General features: G+C 39.8%; 1 protein-coding gene across 2 annotated transcripts in view; it reads left to right on the top strand.

The window, feature by feature from the left end:
• LIMA1 (LIM domain and actin binding 1) overlaps positions 1–14,340 on the top strand; it is a 75,543-nt gene extending 61,203 nt beyond the window's left edge. The window contains exons 8-11 of one of the 2 annotated variants that reach the window (XM_036890570.2): positions 2,612–2,696; positions 3,795–3,904; positions 10,565–10,698; positions 12,071–14,340. In XM_036890570.2, coding sequence (XP_036746465.2) covers positions 2,612–2,696; positions 3,795–3,904; positions 10,565–10,698; positions 12,071–13,067 — 1,326 coding nt within the window. In that variant the 3' untranslated portion in view covers positions 13,068–14,340. The remainder of the gene's footprint in view (positions 1–2,611; positions 2,697–3,794; positions 3,905–10,564; positions 10,699–12,070) is intronic. The other variant, XM_036890581.2, reaches the window with a different exon arrangement.
• Positions 14,341–17,073: the final 2,733 nt, after the last annotated feature.

Genomic DNA, 17,073 nt, shown 5'->3' with positions numbered 1-17,073 from the left:
ACATATAGGCGATGGTGAGAGACAGGTAGAGGGAGAGGGCCAGGGCAGGTCTTGGAAAGCTTTATATGCCACCCCAAGGGTTTGGATGTAGTCCTACAGAGAGAAAACCATGGAAGATTTTAAGCAAATAAGATTTGTGTTTTAATGCACTTAACATTAGATGAGTGGCTTAGTTGGAGTGAGTAACAGTATGTCAGGTGAATTTATCATTTTCTTTGCCACTCCATTATCCAGCCTTTTTTGTCTTTCAGTCAATATGATAAGTAAATATTTAGTTGAGGAAAAAGAGCTTTCAAATCTATTACAGTGATTAATCTTAGGAGAAAAATCATTGCTTCTGTTATACATATTGACACCCTTGAGACCCTTCTTCCAAAAGGTGGGGAGATCATTAAAATAGGCTAAGAGTAATAGTTCTCAAATTTATTTGACTATAACAGACTTTTAAAAGTATGGTGTATTGGCAGAACACCAACAGGAATCATGAGATACACTACACACTTGGACTTAAGTAGGCACATAGAAAAATAATCTTAGATTAATGGCTAGAAAACTTGAATCATAAAATAGAAGAGAAAGAAAATTAAATCACTTCATTCTACAAAACATAACATAAATATGTTAAAATAATAAGAAAATATTTGACAGTAATATGTTTCATAATCATAAAATCATCCAGTAGATTATATACAGCTTTGCAACAGTAGGCTCACATTAGTTCCATGGGTCACATGCCATGTATCAAGTGAGTTCTCTCATTGGACTACCTGGTTTTCCTATTTTTTAAAGTGGGAGATTATGTCTTAGAAACAGTTGAGTAAATATGTTTGGAATTTTTCTTATATTCTATAAAAAAGAAACAAGAGAAAAACATACCCACATTGAAATGCTCCCATCTACCCTCGGGGTATAGCTAAAAAAATGATCATCTGGAAAATAGTGCTTGGATTGTCTCTATATCTAATTTCATGTTTGCTTCTTGATTGTCTTCATGCTGATTTGAAACTGGAACTGAGCTAAACTGGGGGGATGGGAACATTTTAATTATAGCCTAAAAGGGCATCCGTGCAATTAATCACAAATTGAGGAGTGGGTGGGGAAGAAAGGAGATAGAGATAGTACATAATCTTCAAGAACATACTGCAGATTTAGAAACCCTTGGCTGCCTTAAAATTCATAAAACGTTTCAGAGCCTCAGCCATCCTTTTGGCTGTTTGCCTGGCTTTTGTTAACCAATACCTAAGAACTATTTGAATTTCAGCTTGTTACAAAAGGACATTAATGCTAGGGTAAACTTGCCTGAAATAAAATATTTTGTCAAGGTATTGTTCTTCCCTTTCTCCTCTTGTGAATGAATTTGTGCTTTCTTTAATAAAACATTTGAGCAAAATCTCATGTGCTCTCTCCTGGCTGTTCCTGCAGTGAGGTCATCTGGTTGGGCATGTGCAATGATGTCATAATTGGCATTAAGTTTACCCTGCAGGTTCAAGGTGACTAAATTAGAGGTGAGAGAAGAGCATCCTGGGGTAGATAACATCTTCTAATTAGCAAGAATTGAAGAGCCTTTAATGGCCATGCACAACTTTTAGAAAATTTATCTCATATCATTAAATGAAGTAACATGTGTGTCAATGATTCCAATACCTGGCACATAGTGAACACTCAGTAAATGTTGGCCGTTATAACTGGTTTTATGTCGTGTCAGAATTCCTGTAATGAAAAGAGAGTAATGGGAAAAAAACGAGCATGCTGAAATTCAGATGCAGTCAGCCAACAACTTAATCTCCATTGTAAATTTACTCAGTACATTAGACATCCTGATATAAACATTCAGCATTGGCCATTCAATCTCTGACATCTGAATGAAAGGCTATTACATGGAAAGTGCATTTGGGGTCACCTCTTGACCTTTCATGATTTTGAATGTGAAGGGGGATACCAGGGTGGCCCCATAGAAAGGAGAAAGAGAACTAGTAAGAAGTTCCCATTTTTTATTTAAATTTGATAGCTTCTGGGAAAAAGATTTACACCTTGTTAAACACTGCCGTTCTGAGGCTGGGATTAAAAAGGGAAACTAACTTGGAAGATAATACTGGAAGTTGGTTTTAGGTAAATGGGTTTTAAAGCTATCAAAAGGTCTTCTGTCCTGGAAAATTTATTTCAGCAGGATGTATTTGGTTATTTTGAAATAAGGGATTAGGAAAATAAAAGAGTAAGAATAGTTCCTATATGTAAAGACTTTATCTTGCCTTGAAATAAGTTATGGTTAAATGGTGAGGAACTTTGCTCTCCCTGATGGAGGGTTTTGTTTTGCCTTTTTTTTTCGAGAGTAGAATGATATGGTTTAGAAGTTCTTTTATAAAGGGAGATGATGCACACTTCTGGCAGCTGAGTGCAGTCTGTTTCGTGCTTTACTCTGTAATTGAGAGGCATGTTAATATCCTCATAAAAGACATTTTGCTGCCTCTTGTTTAAATGCTCAGCTGTTCTGGGGCCCGTTATTTCCCCCAGGCAACCAGTGACTGACTGCAGTCAGCAGGTTTTTATGGCATTAACAGCAGTTTGCTCTTTTATTTTTAATGTGATTCTTAATCCCCCCCTTTTTTTGTAGGCTTCGGCGACCGAGAATAGCCTGGCAGCCCAGTCCACCCCTGCTAAAGATGACTCCCATAAGCATTTGTTCTTAGAGCTGGGGGGTAAGGTTCTTGTTCTGTATTCTGTATTCGGTCAGGGTATTTCCCCATTGCTGTCAGTGCTGAGAAGGTAACATACTACATCTAGGAATTTAGCTGATCAAATCTTTCACTTGGTTTTAAGAATTGATGCTTGAATACCCTTCACACTGAATTTCATGGCTTAGGGAGAAGTTAAATTCAAATAAATATGATTAACTTGGCACAGACAGAATACTTTTGATGTTTCTCTCATTGAACTAATCCTACCTTTTGGAACAAACCTTTTCAGGGTTAAAGCTGCACAAACTAATTTTAAAGCTTCATTATAATGTAAATTTGGCCAAGAAGGATTTTGTTCATTTATAAGGATAAAGAATTGGAACATTTATTTTATAATCATTTTGCTTGGCCTAGAAATTTTTCTGAGTTTCAACTAGTTCTGCAAAACATTTCTTTGAAAAATAAGCCCTAATGCTTCAGTACTTTGTTGACTTTAGTATTTCAGGAATCCTTTTGTGGTTCCTGAATAGCTGTGTAAATGACTTTTCTGTGCCTCTTCTGAGTTTTCCATGCAATGAATATATTCACAGGAAATTAACTTACACAGGTGACATGTCAATGATTATGGAATTCATGGAGCCCTTTTCCATAATCTTCATCCGTGGATATCTGCTCTAGGACTGACCAAAAAGTGTCAGATCAGTCACTCACACATGCACACCCCCAGTATGATGTTTCTGCCCTCACATTCCCCCATTTTCCCAACTTCAGTTGAAGGATTTGAGAGTTCTAACTACCAAAAAGTCATTAAAGTCTACAAACACCCTCAAAAGAAATAACAAATACTACAGGGCAGAAAGTGCTTCATCTGGGGTAGTTTGGATTCCTGCTGTATGTGGCAAAGGGTGAGAAAGCCTGGCTGAGTCACTGAATTTGTGAGAGAACTGGATAGCACAGCATTTATTTAGCATTAGAATGTCCTCACAGAAAAGCAGTGTTTTTCCTGGTGTTGAAAGGTCTGTCAGTGGTGGAGGTGTCAAAACATGGCTTTGAGGAGGAAGCTTTTCTGAGACTTCCCATGAGGTGCTATAAAATGTCTTCCTTTTGTAACTCAAACAGGTAACTCCCAGGTTAAGAGTGAGGTTCAGCAGCCTGTCCATCCCAAGCCACTAAGTCCAGATGCCCAAGCCTCCAGCCTTTCTGAAAGTTCTACTCCCAAAGCAGTGAAGGTACAACAGCAATTTCTCTCTGAGCCTTTAAACATTGGTTTGCTAGTAGAGCTCATTGCACCTTTTAATCATTGTGTTCTTTGTGACCTGTTTTTACTTTCCTGGGGATGAAAATGCCAAATAAGAGCATACTTAAGCCAGTCACTTTCTCTGGAAATCTTGCTGCTTCTACTCAGGTATTTGGGCCAGGAACGGGGAGGCTCACTAATATCCCTGTTTGAAATCTGAAAATTCATGAAAGCTTTAAGGAAACCTGCAGCTGAAGAAAATGACTTTCTTTTTTTTAAGTCCAAGTCCATAAATCTGTGAATGGGTAAAAGTCCACAAAATGAGAGATATGCAAGATCTGTTAAACTAAAATCAGCCCTCCAGACAATGTCGGCTTAAAGATAGTGGCTCCCTGGTCTGAAGAACCTGACCATAAGCTCCCTGGTCATAAGAACTTGAACTTGGTGGTTAGCTGATTTAAATGAAAGAATGTGTGTATTGCAATGGGGGTTGGCCAGTCCATTTGCTATAAAAATGGGTGTTCAAGTAACACTTATACTAGGGTATATAATATTATATGGTAAAGAATGAACCCAATTTTTGTACCCTAAGAGAATTTCATGAGGGTTCTCAATCTATGGCCTTCTTTTACTTACCAATTTTGAAAAATAGTCTTTTCCCTTTCTATGAACAAATATGTATTCCCATAAAAATAAACAAAGATAAAGACGCCAACACCTCTTTTAGGCTTATTAGCTGACTTGCTTTAACTGAGTGCTTTACTAATGCAGTAAAATTTACTCACTTGGATTATTAATCAGACATGCCCATATTCTTTTGTGGCTTTCTTCTCTGGTGCTTTCATAAATATCCAGGTTTTCTTTCAGAAGTTTTAACACTTGAGAGAAATTCAATAGGTGGAATAGATTTAGTTTTAATATGATTTGTACTGCCTCAACCTCATACCCACATCTGCTATGCTTGTTTCTCTTGACTGTGGGCATGACTGATCCCTTGAGGAAAATTCTAGTGCACAGAAAGAATGAAAAGAAGAGGACATAGGTGAGGGTCTGGAACAAAGTAGGAAAGGGGAGAAACCATGATTTAAGGGGTAGATTCAAAAAGTGAGGGGGAAGGGGGAAGACATAAACCTGAAAATTTTAAAGGAAGCAGAGGTTTGTGAGGGGGGTAATTAAGGCTTATTGAAAGGGTGCAAAAAGTAAAGGAAGTAACAAGAGGGGACAAGCAAACAGAGAAAGAACTGAGTACAGTGATTAAATCTGCACATGTATCCAACATGACCCAGCCTTCTGGCCTTAGCGATCTGCTTGTGCTGTCATCAGCACTTTCTCTTTCCAGTATCTGGAGTCCAGTAAAGTAGCAAATGCCACGAGGTTAATTTCCTCTCCGACAGCAGCCCTTCCCGGATGCGAACCCTTGGGTTGTGGTTCTGGATCAAGAACAGCAAAGCTGACTTGGCCATGAACTGAGGGACTAGGGAAATTCCATGACAATCTAAGTACTAAACTCTGTTCTTCAGTATATTTGAATTCTCCACCCAGTCTTACTTCCTTTCCTCACCTGCTAGGCCAGATCTCCTAGTACTGGGTTGGACCTTTGAGACACCTTCTGATTCAAACTCCAGGGTCTGACCTTACAAGCGATGTAAGACAGAGTGCCTCTCACTTAGCTCCTCCCCAGCACAACAAGGGGAGGAGATGGAATAAGGCTCCCTCTGCACGTGCCCCAGACCTGTGCCTGCTTCTTTGGTGCAGTTCACTCAGCAGTAGAATGCAGATAGGCCTGCTTTCACTGGACATATCCTTCAGATTTTGAACGTTGTATAAAGACCAAAGTAAACTGTCCTCACTTCCTATGTTTGCCTACAGTCCAAAGCTCAAATGGCTATGGTGTACAGAGCCAGGGGTGGGACCCAATCATATCTCCAGTGTTATTTAAGGGCAGTGTATTTTCTTTTCCTCCACGTTACCCTTTACATTCTACAGGCAAATATATCGATGCTTTAGTAAGTGTTTATAGGAAGACCTGCTGACACAGCTGATCTCATGGCTAGAGACCATACAACAGAAGTTGTTTCCTCATCTCAGGAAATTACAGCTAAGAATAAACTTGTTCACTCAGAATAGATTTTTGGGTCCTACACATCCTGGAAGAACTGTTCCTTGGTGCCTGTCTGTTATTGAAATAGGACATCTAAGGGAGAGACTCAGTTCATTTCAAGTTTTAGCTTAATGAAATAAAAAAAAAATGATACTGGTTTGTACAAGTAAGGGTTTTGTATAGTCTGAACACTGGCCAGATAACTCAGTTGATGAAATGTGGTGCTAATGAAGTTGAAGTTGCAGGTTCATTCTCAAAAAGGTGTTGCTCTGGGAACAGAGGTCAGTGAACCCTGCAAGAAGGATCAGGATCTTTCTGCTCAAGAGCCCCAAGGGTCTCTTAAGCTTTATGTCCTCCCATTGAAAGAAAGTATCCCCTAAATATTCCCAGAGAGGAGAATAAGGGAGGAAAAGGCAAGAAGATGTGACAGGTCCCAGTATTACCCACTTGCCCCCACCGTGTCCAGGACAACCCAGTCCCAGGCTTCCTGAGCTGGTCCTGATAAATGTGGAGAGAAACCATGGTGGACTGCATGAGAGGACATGCACTGTGGGGACCCCTCTGTGCCCTCCTGGCTGTCCAGGTTTTATGCTGTTTTGCAAAACTATCAAAATTGCGCTAGACAGTCATCTAGAATCTAGAATCTTTTCTATCTTCATCATTACTGCTTTCTCAGAACACTAACCTTTCCTCTCCATGTAAAGCCGTCTATTTATAGATGTCTATTTATAGAATAGCCCCCAAATGCTTTCATTTTTATTCTTTGAAAGAGTTTCACAGAAAGCCAGGAGAAGGATTAAGGCTACACAGAGCTGGCCCAACCGTTTATTGTGTGAAAATTTTCGATTTAATTATCTAGATATTTTACACAAATTGGAAAGGAGGGAAAGAAAGGCATTTTATGGTGTTCTAAGGAATGGAGGCCTGACATAAACATAGAATTTTCTTCTGATTTCAATATGTCTAAAATCCAGTTGGCTTCACTGCCTGTTGCTAAGTCCCCCACCTATATATATAATATATAACATACATATATATATATATATATATATATATATATATATAAATCTCCCAACTGGAGCCTTCATTAAGCTAAAAATATATGTAAAACAAGAGGGTGAAAGAATGTAAACGAAGCCATGCAAATTTATGGGAAAATAACTTTTAAGTAGATGCTGATCAGCAGAGGACCTGCAAGCTTCCTCATATGGGAAAAACATGTTAATGAACATCAATTATTTATATATTTCCTCATTCATTCCTGAATTTCCCAAAGATATTATCTGTATATTTTAATTTGAAACAAAGCAAAGGGCTATGGTTTGTTCAAAGTGCTATGGCGAGATTATTTTCATTTGGGATGACATCTGCTCTCCCCCAAAGAGTTTCCTTTAGTCATGGAAATTTAACATCCCAGGACAATTTAGAAAAAAATTCTCTATTGGTTTGTGAGCCTGGAGTTCTGAGTTTTCATTTTAATTCTATTAACTGACTGTGTGAGCTTTGATAAGGTACCTTAAATCTTGGTGCTTTAGTTTCTACATGTGAAAAATGGTGAGGGAAAGGAGATGAAAAACATCTTACTAACTGGAAAAATATATTTTCAAGATAAAAATGTCTAACGAATATTGGCAGTATTTTATATGTGGCTGTGCCAAGTCCAAGCATGCCATGAAGGCATGGGCAGGATGTACACCAGGCTTACCATAATGGTAGAGATTTTTGGGCACTGACTATGCTTCCTGTTGTCTGAATAGACATGGGGGCAATTACAGAAAAGTGGCTGAGTGCCCAGGACAGAGGAAATAAAGGGAAGGCACAGCCATAGCCCCGATGACTTGGCATATTACCATATTGGCATCCTCTTGCTTTTATGAAACTATAAGCACCCTTGGGCAGCTGCCTCGTAAACCTTACATAATATTGGAAAAGGTTTTTGTAAAAATCAAATAAGAATAATGGGAGTTGGGTAGGTCTGGCTAGTTAGAAGATTGTGGTTATCAGATGTTTGAATTAACGGTCTATTAATTTGATGTTAAGGAGTAGGAATGACTTTTTACTTGTGTGGGTGAAGGCTTCATGCCAGAGAGCCATGGTGCATCAGGTGTGGGAGGTAGGAAGACACTAAGAATTGTTAGTGAGACTCTCCTTGTGTGGATTAAGGCTCATAAAAGCTCTCTCCTGAGCTGGGACATGTTCCAGCCTCAGGTAGATATGAGTGAGGCTGATTTTGCCACGATTAGCAGAGTAACTTGTAGAAGAAAGAAAACGGGGTCCTATTCTCGGATCTGAGTCTGTAACTGAGCTTCAGCTCAGTTGCAGTGAAGCACTCCAGCAAACACCAAATGCTGTGTATTCACTGAAGGTTCCTGTTTGTCTCTCTTCCAGCTTCTGCTTCCTGCTCCGGTACCTAATTTCTGCTCCTGCCTTCCACTTTCCTCCTAATGTGAGCTCAACTTTCAGCTTTCTCTCAGGTTCTCCTTTCTATTCACTGGGCTGCACCCTCGTGCAACAGCGTGTTCTGTCTGCGTGTTTGTAAGGGAGGCGTGTTTTGTGGGCCTCCATTCCCCTTTAGCAGAATAATATCCAGTTCCTCTTATACCATGTGAAATTTCCACCTCCTGCTCTGTCTTTATGACCAGAATAAATATTCTCCTAAGTCCAGTGTTAAAAATGCAGAATCCACCCTGCAGCTGAAAAAGATTTTCAATTTAGTAAATACATTTAGCCTAGTATTTTTACATTATGTGAATTGTGATTTGCACAGGCTCTCCAGTGGGTTCAATTGTATTGTTACACCCAGATTTATTCTACATTTTCATGTGTTTGTTTGCAACACAAGGATCTAATCCTTTCAGAGAAAACCTAATTAAAACTATGGTAGGACATCTCCACTTAGGTCCTATCTTGTTAGAAGTGTCCTTGCAAGAAAAAAAATCCTGAGCTCCAAATAATGCCCCTAATTACTTCCAACAACATTCAATACAGTAGCATTCAATCATATTTAATACCTGTCTTATGCTTGGTAAACTAGGTTGTAACCTGTGGCCTTTGATTCCTTTTAGGACTCTAACCCTAGGAATAGAGAGGTGCTATTGACAAGCCATTTCCACTCAGTTCTGCTCCTTCTTAAGTCCCTCTGTGCTGTTTGGGAGTTTACCACTAGTTTTAGTTAAATTCCTTCTATACATCTTTCCCCTTACTCCCATTTTTGCCCATTTTCTACTCGCATTTCCTGTCCAAATCTACTTGGAAAACCATTCCTATTTTTTGCTTTACTTCAGAGTGAAGCATGTGGCAAGTGAACCAGCAGTCTGAATTTTTTATGGGTCTGTTTTGGGTGTTTTTAAAAAACTCTTTCTTGCCCATAACCTGGTTTATTTTAGGCTTACCTTAACCATTCAGGTCTTGGGCCTTGGAACTAATTCACATTAATTACCTCCACATTGGTCTTGGCATCCAAGGGGCTGCCAAGGTACCTGTGAGGGCCTCCCGGCCACCTTTACCTAAGCTGCTTCTGCATTTGCTGGCTGAGGTGTTTTCTGTTGTGGCAAGTCAAGGGTTACTCACACACACCTAGAGACTCTTACCCCACCCCTAGTAGCCATGTAACCATTTCTTATATAAAATCTTACAGTTTTGGAATTCTGGCTTTCATCAGTGCTAGAACACCAACTATTTTATATCCTTTAGGATTGGGTTTACCAGCTAGAACAGCCATGCTCACCCAATCCTTCTTCCACACTTTACATTTGTGAATTCCCAGTCTATTATGACCTCCTCCTCCCCATTATAATAGTTTTATTCTCCTTTACTTTTTAAAAAGATTATAGAACCTATAGCTTTATTGAGCGATGCTTTCAAATGGAGTCCTAATGAAATAATTAATGTCTCTTTTAAGTTGTTTCATTTATATGGGTTTTGATTTATTTGAAATCAAATATTTGAAAATCAAATATTTGATTCATTGAAATCATTGAAATCAAATATTTGAAATGTTATGCCTACTGGACTGAGCAAGTCAAGATTATAAGCAGAGTAGATTAAAAGATGCTTTATCAAAGTGTCTTTGCCTAGTTTCCAAAGCCAAATGCTCTTCCTCTACTTGAAATTTCTCCCCTTCAGAGTCATCATTATACAAGTCTGTCCTGCTTTTACTTGGCACTTGAATCAAACATACTTCTTTCTCCTGTGTGTGTGATGATATTTTCTCCTAATTTCCTGTCCACAGAAACATTTTGTGTGTACTTTTATGTGTACGTAGTGGCTTGTCTAAGCCTTCTCTGCAATCTAGCCCTAACTCCACCCATCCTCGGGTACTGCTACACTTAGAACAGCCAGACAACCTGGGAAGGGAATTCAGGAGAGCCTTTTGGCTTTAAAGAGTCAGCTGACAGAATTATAGCAGGCTTAGTGTTCCTATGAGAATTGACAGGCTAGGTAGGGGAAGGAACCCTTAGATAACAAAGTAAATCCCAGGGCCCATCTCAGCAGTGTGCTAACTCATCACTGCCTCTGCTGAAGTTGTCCTTTTCTTTTTCCTTTTCCTAGAAGTTTCAGGCCCCTGTGAGAGAGACCTGTGTCGAATGTCAGAAGACAGTCTACCCGATGGAGCGTCTCTTGGCCAACCAGCAGGTGTTTCACATCAGCTGCTTCCGTTGCTCCTATTGCAACAGCAAACTTAGGTATGCCAGACCAAAACAAGTCATCTCTCTGAATAGCTGGACCTCCGGAGGGAGTCTCTGGCTTGTAGAGCACTGGTATTAAAAGTTAGTGTGCTAATAATGTACTGTTGAAAGCCCTTGAAAGAAGTAAAAAGTACCGTTTAGCGACAGGTATGCCACATGAAGTGATAGTGATGTTTGGAACTTCTTGGTACATCGATATGTTAATTTATGTGTTAAGACTGAAGCTTAAATCTATGGGTTGTAGGCCCCCTGTGCCCTAATTTGGTAGAATGTTTTCCCTTGGCATTATAAAATCATGAAGTTAAGAAATCTCAACAGGATACTTTTCTAAGCCCTTACGTCAAAATGTCCCAAGCACTATAAATGATGAAAACAGCAATAATAATAGACCCTGAAGAACATTAATTTTTCCATATATTCTTTCATTTTCTTAAAAAATAACTTATGTATCATTTCAAGTATCTCAAAGTATGGTTATACATGTGGCAAATTGGTGAAATAACTCCATATTAACTCATGTTAATCATAGTCTTAGAGAAGGAAGTAACCAGGATGTCACTCCTTCCTGCCTCCCTTCCAGGCCAAGCATCCTTTCCAAAATACTCTTGAAAGATGTCCTGGCATCTGCATGCCACTTATTTGGAGGGTGATAGCCCACTGCAGCTAGTTCCAGTGTTAGATAGCTCTAGCTCGAAGGCTTTCCCTTCTTTGGGGCCAAAATGTGCCTCTCTAACTTCCATTTGCTGGTTCTTTTTCTGCCCATTTTTTTCTCCAGAGCACACTTTTCTAAATTTTTGAATTTTTATATTTCTTCTGTGGAAGTGCTGTTGTTTTTATACCCCCTTTAAAAATTGTTACCCTGCAAGAGACACCAAGTCTCCTAAAGGCCTGCCCAGCACCGACACTAGGGTCGACTGACTTCTTGGCTACTGCTCACCACACACTCATGAGCCCATACCTTACTTTTATACAAAGGAATATCCTTATAAGTAGTTAAGGGTTGCAGATACTTGGGAAGTAGATGAGTGGACAGAGCTAGGTGGGATTGCCTAGGGAAGACCTCCTGGAAGAGGTAATTTTAACAGTTTTGACAAAGGGGAGTGAACTCATTTGAAAATGGGAGCCTGTACCAGGGGGAAGAATGGCTTGTGAAGGTGCAGACCTGGAAATGAACATGTTTTTTTATAAGGATAATAGACCAAATGTGCTTAAAAGAGGGGGAGAGAATTCTAGGTGATTGATGTGCTTTCAAAGATATTTTTCTCATTTAACATCTTCTGAAAACACTGGAATTGCCAAATTTCAGTTGCTGGCATAAATAAGAATATACAGATTTGTTAACTTGATGCTCTTTTTCTTTTAACAACAGTCTAGGAACATATGCATCCTTACATGGGAGAATCTATTGCAAGCCTCACTTCAATCAACTCTTTAAATCCAAGGGCAACTATGACGAAGGCTTTGGGCACAGACCTCACAAGGATCTGTGGGCAAGCAAAAATGAAAATGAAGAGCCTTTGGAGAGACCAGACCATCCTCCAAGTACAGGGGAGACCCCTCACAGCCCAGGAGTAGAAGATGCCCCCATTGCTAAGGTGGGTGTACTGACTGCAAGTATGGAAGCCAAGGCCGCCTCTCAGCCGGAGAAAGAGGACAAGCCGGCTGAAACCAAGAAGTTGAGGATCGCCTGGCCGCCCCCCACTGAACTTGGCAGTTCAGTGACTGCCGTGGAGGAAGGGATCAAAGTATCCAAACCCAAATGGCCTCCAGAGGATGAAGTCAGCAAGCCTGAAGCTCCTGAGGATGTCGATCTAGATCTGAAGAAGCTAAGACGATCTTCTTCACTGAAGGAAAGGAGCCGCCCATTCACTGTGGCAGCTTCATTTCGAACTGCCTCCGTCAAGAACTCAAAAACCTTGTCCTCACCTATCAGGAAAGGCTGGAGCATGTCAGATGAGTTTATAGGAGGAGTAGCAGCTGAAAGAAAACAAGTAGAAAATGCCAACACCTCCGAAAAGAATGGGAGTGTGGGAAAAACAACTTGGCGAGACAAGGAATCTAACGAAGGGGAGACAAGGAGAAGTAAGGAAGTTCATGGTTTTGAGATGGGGACTGACAGTCTTGTAGAAAATGGTGCAAACTTAGATGAAGATGATAGAAACCTTTTCAAACAGCAGTCTCCACTAGAAGCCAAGTCTACAGATTGGTCCAGCTTTGTAGACACCACCACCAATGAAGAATTCACTGCTCAGAATCAGAAATCTCAGGATGTGGGATTCTGGGATGGAGAGGTAGTTGAAGAGCTGTCTGTGGAGGAACAGATAAAGAGAAATCGGTACTACGATGACGGTGAGGATGAGGAATGATAAAATGTAATGGTGCTGGGCCTTAAATTTAGTGTTAGCGTTAGTAAGCCACTGCCCTGTATCAAAGTGATGCATGTAAACAGGTATCAGCATGAACAGTAATTTATGTGGAAGTAACTTTGGAAAAGAGTTCTTGCTTCAGAAAAATCCCATACTGCAGCTTAAGTGAACCAATTCTAAGTGCTAGAGACAATATTACTTAAATCCTCTATTTTAGTAATGATGATATACACAAGTTCTTTAAGGTCTTATAAGGGGGAGGAATATTCCAACTGATATAGTCCAATTCCACTGTATTCCCCAAAGGCAATAGGAAGATAGATGATTAGTAGTACACTGTTACACTCAAAATTCAATTATAGAATTAGGGAACATATAGAAGGGATTTAGGGACCTAAACATTATGACTGAATGCACTTTAGTATAAAGGGCACAGTTTGTGTATTTTTAAATGAATACCAGTTTGTTTAGTGTTCATCTATTGAGAAATCAAATACTTAGTCTTTTAAAAAATAAATTTTAGGTTAATTTTCTTACTTTGATATATATGGGGGAATTAATTGCTTTGCATCCTGCTCTGTAAATCACTTTCTGAACTGGATTATGGAGATATAACTTCTTTTTGGAGCACCTTTTGAGCACCTTTGGTGCTTGGAGAGATCCACTGTCTCCCAAATAAACTATGGTATTTGCCAGTGAGTTTGAGTACACCCCAAGTGACTGCCTTCTTCTTTGGTAGTATCTGTGCTTCTCATAATTTGCAGAAAGCGATGATATTTTTGTAAGATCGTTTATATTGCCATTTGCCATGCTGCACATTAGTGCAAAGTGAGGAATTTAAAGGAGGAATAACAGAAAAAACACCTTAAATCACTTGAGCTTAGCCTCCAAGCTCTGCAGTTCACTTCTGATATCCCCTTTCTCATACACTAGTGTTTTAATACTTATCAGCTTTGAAATGTATTGATTTTTATGGCAGACAGTATCCCAGGGTGCAATTAAACCAATTATAGGCCTTTGGTAGGGGGTGAGGGGGATGTTTTCCTAGTATTAAGGCTTTGGAATATTATAATTTGAGTACATTTGTTATACATAATTGATATTCCAAACTTTATGTGGGAAAGAGGGGTTTTAAGCTATAGGCTTTTCTTTGTACCGCATTTTTAGCGATTCAGTTCTAATACATTTTAGAGATGTAAAATAATCTGCTTTCTTACAGTCTTGCTTTGTTTGAAACATTTTCATTCAATAAAGCTTTTAATTTACATTTGGACTTTTCAGTGTTCCTTTTCCATTATTATTTTACATTATTACAGTCTCTCAGGACCTACTTTTACCTTAGCAGTTTGGGAAGAAAAGGCAAATGAGTCTGATGCCCCAGAAGCGTAGTGCTATTAATATATCTCTCCACTAGGTGGTGGAGTTGGGCTGATCGTTGACGTTCCTCCTCCCTAATGGTAGACAATCTTTTTTTTGAAAATTGAAAGCAAACTTGCAAGAAAATTAGTGTGTATATTGCAAATAAGCCATTCATTTTACCAATCCAAAAGCCAGTGGTGACTTTTTATTGTTAATTGTACTGAACACTTAATAATTCAGCATACAATATGCCTAACACGCTTAATGGAATTTGCAGTGGCTCCTGCTGAAAATGGATTTGGTTGCCACTCTGGGCAGAGGCATAGTGGTTGGTTGATTTCCTTGCCTGTTCAGGCAACTGCCCCAATTGTTAAGGCTCTTTTTTTTTTCTAGTGGGAATGTGGGAGTGTGGATTTCCCTGGATATAGGCAAGCTTTTGGAGTCATCTTGTTACATGTTCAAGGGTCGTTAGGCAGTTCTAGGGTCTTGCCTGGTCTTCTAAGTGCATGGCAGGGTACTGCTTTCTGCTCTTGGCCCCACCACACGCTCAAGTCATTGAGAAACCCCAGTTTACTGAACAGTTAATCCAGAAGCTCCTGGTGACATTCATAAACTCTCCAATCTTGGCTTGAGTTTAGCCACCTCTACTGTATGGCTCACTGCTGCTCTATCCCATCCACACAGTACTTACTATGTCCACTGACTTGATACAAAAAGCTTGAGCTCTATGGCTGGCATTTATGGATATCAGTTAAATGTGTCACCGCATATATCAAGTACATTGGGACTGAAGTTATTCTTAGAAGAACCCTTTTCTTGGCCCTTCAAGGGCTAAGATAGACACATTATGGTATAGAGAGTAGCAACCAGGACTGGCTCTATAATCAACATAATAAAAGGATGTCCTTTTTAAGAGAATGAACACACAACTCTAAATGTTCATAGAAAAAAAAAAACTTACAGCCAAACAAAAGTGTTTATTGTTTATTCTCTCAGTTCTCTGAATGGAGACAACTTGTTTGGACTTGATATGTCAATGATGGCAATAGGATGATGTGAGTTTTTCTCTTGGTGAAGCAGAAAAAGGGGCCAGGTTGGGATCTGAGAAGGTTAAGGAGACTGCATGACTGGTACAGGACCCACCAGCTTGCTGGTCAGATTACTCCTGGCCAAAGCTGAAAGTTGCACTAACTTTGCTTTTATTCATATTTCATCAACAGTGTGTTTTCTAACAGTCCCGAGATTGAGAAATAGTACAAATGTGTTTTTCTAGAGATAGATCTTAAGACCAAGATCATTGTGTGCGAGTTCCTGCATACCAACATGGTCTCTGTTCCTTCAGGGCTCTGATTTGAATTCCATGGGATCAGGGAGAGTTTCTATTTTTTTAAATGTATCTTGAATATAGGGTAGTTACCATTAAGCTATTGCTGGGTTTGGATGAAAATGGCCACAGGCAGTGGTTCTCAGACCAGCAGCAATGACATTGCCTCAGTTTGTTAGAAATGAGAAATGCAAATTCATGGGCCCTATCCTGAACATCCTGAATCAGAATCTCTTTGGATGGGCCCCAGAAAACTTTTAGGAAACTCTCCATGTAGGAGATGGGACAAGCTAATGTCTGAGCTGGAGCACACAAAAGTTTGAGAACCACTGAGCTAAAGCAAACCTTTTCGGCTACTCCTTAAGATGGCTCCTTTTCCCCCCTTCTCTTTCCTTGAAACTCTTTACTTCTGGTGTAAGTATGCCTTACTAGCTATAAAGTTACTCAGTCCTTGAATAAGAGATAGAGATTTAGTTCTTTTAATCTTACTCAGATCATTCTAGTTAGTTTGTAAACAGGTTTTGAGAGAGAATACCCAGAGTTCAGGGTTCTTGGGCAGTTCAGGGACAATTTAGGGTTTCGTTTTTTGAAGGTTTCTGGTCTATGGCTCCTCTCCATTTATGTAGATTCAAAAAGAGCTCAGTGTTCAATATGGAAACCTAAAATTAAGGAGGTTCATAGGATAAGGGCTCAGGGTTCTGGAGTTTAAAGACTGTAGTTCAGATGCACAGGTTTACCACTTACCTATATAACCTTGGGCAAGGTGCTTGACATCTCTGGACCTCAGTTTCCCCACCCATAAAATAGGAAATTAAAAAATTTCTACTTCATAGAAGTTAAATAACCTATGTGAAATGTTCAGTGCAGTACCTGGCACAAGTTAACCACATTCAACATTGGCCATCATTTATTTTTCTTTTTCCTTTGGATATCTTCCATTTTCTTTTACCCAAAAGAAGAAAAAAAAAGGTCTTTAAAAGTCCAGTTTAAGGGATAAAACAGTGAAACAAATAAAACAGGGGGTTGAGATCAAGGACAGGCACGAAGGGAGGAAACCGTTGAGAGCAAAAAAGAAAACAAAACCCTCCGGCTGTGGAGAAGAGTTAGGCGGGACCAGCAGAGATGGCTGAGATAAGCCCTATAGGGAACGGGACAGGGAGTTGGAGAGGTAGGTATGGTCTGACCGGCAGCGGGAACAGCTTTTGAGTCGGCTGGGCGGAGACCGAGAAATGTCCCCATAAGAGGTATATGCCTGCAATAAGGATGTAGCCGGAGCTGGATAGGACAGTGAGCGAGGAAGAGAGGCGTGGTGAAGCCGGCAGG

The sequence above is a fragment of the Manis pentadactyla genome, chromosome 10 (assembly GCF_030020395.1).
Source record: "Manis pentadactyla isolate mManPen7 chromosome 10, mManPen7.hap1, whole genome shotgun sequence".
Classification (NCBI taxonomy): domain Eukaryota; kingdom Metazoa; phylum Chordata; class Mammalia; order Pholidota; family Manidae; genus Manis; species Manis pentadactyla.
Note: the sequence above shows the minus strand (reverse complement) of the source record. Positions and strands in the feature narration are given on the sequence as shown.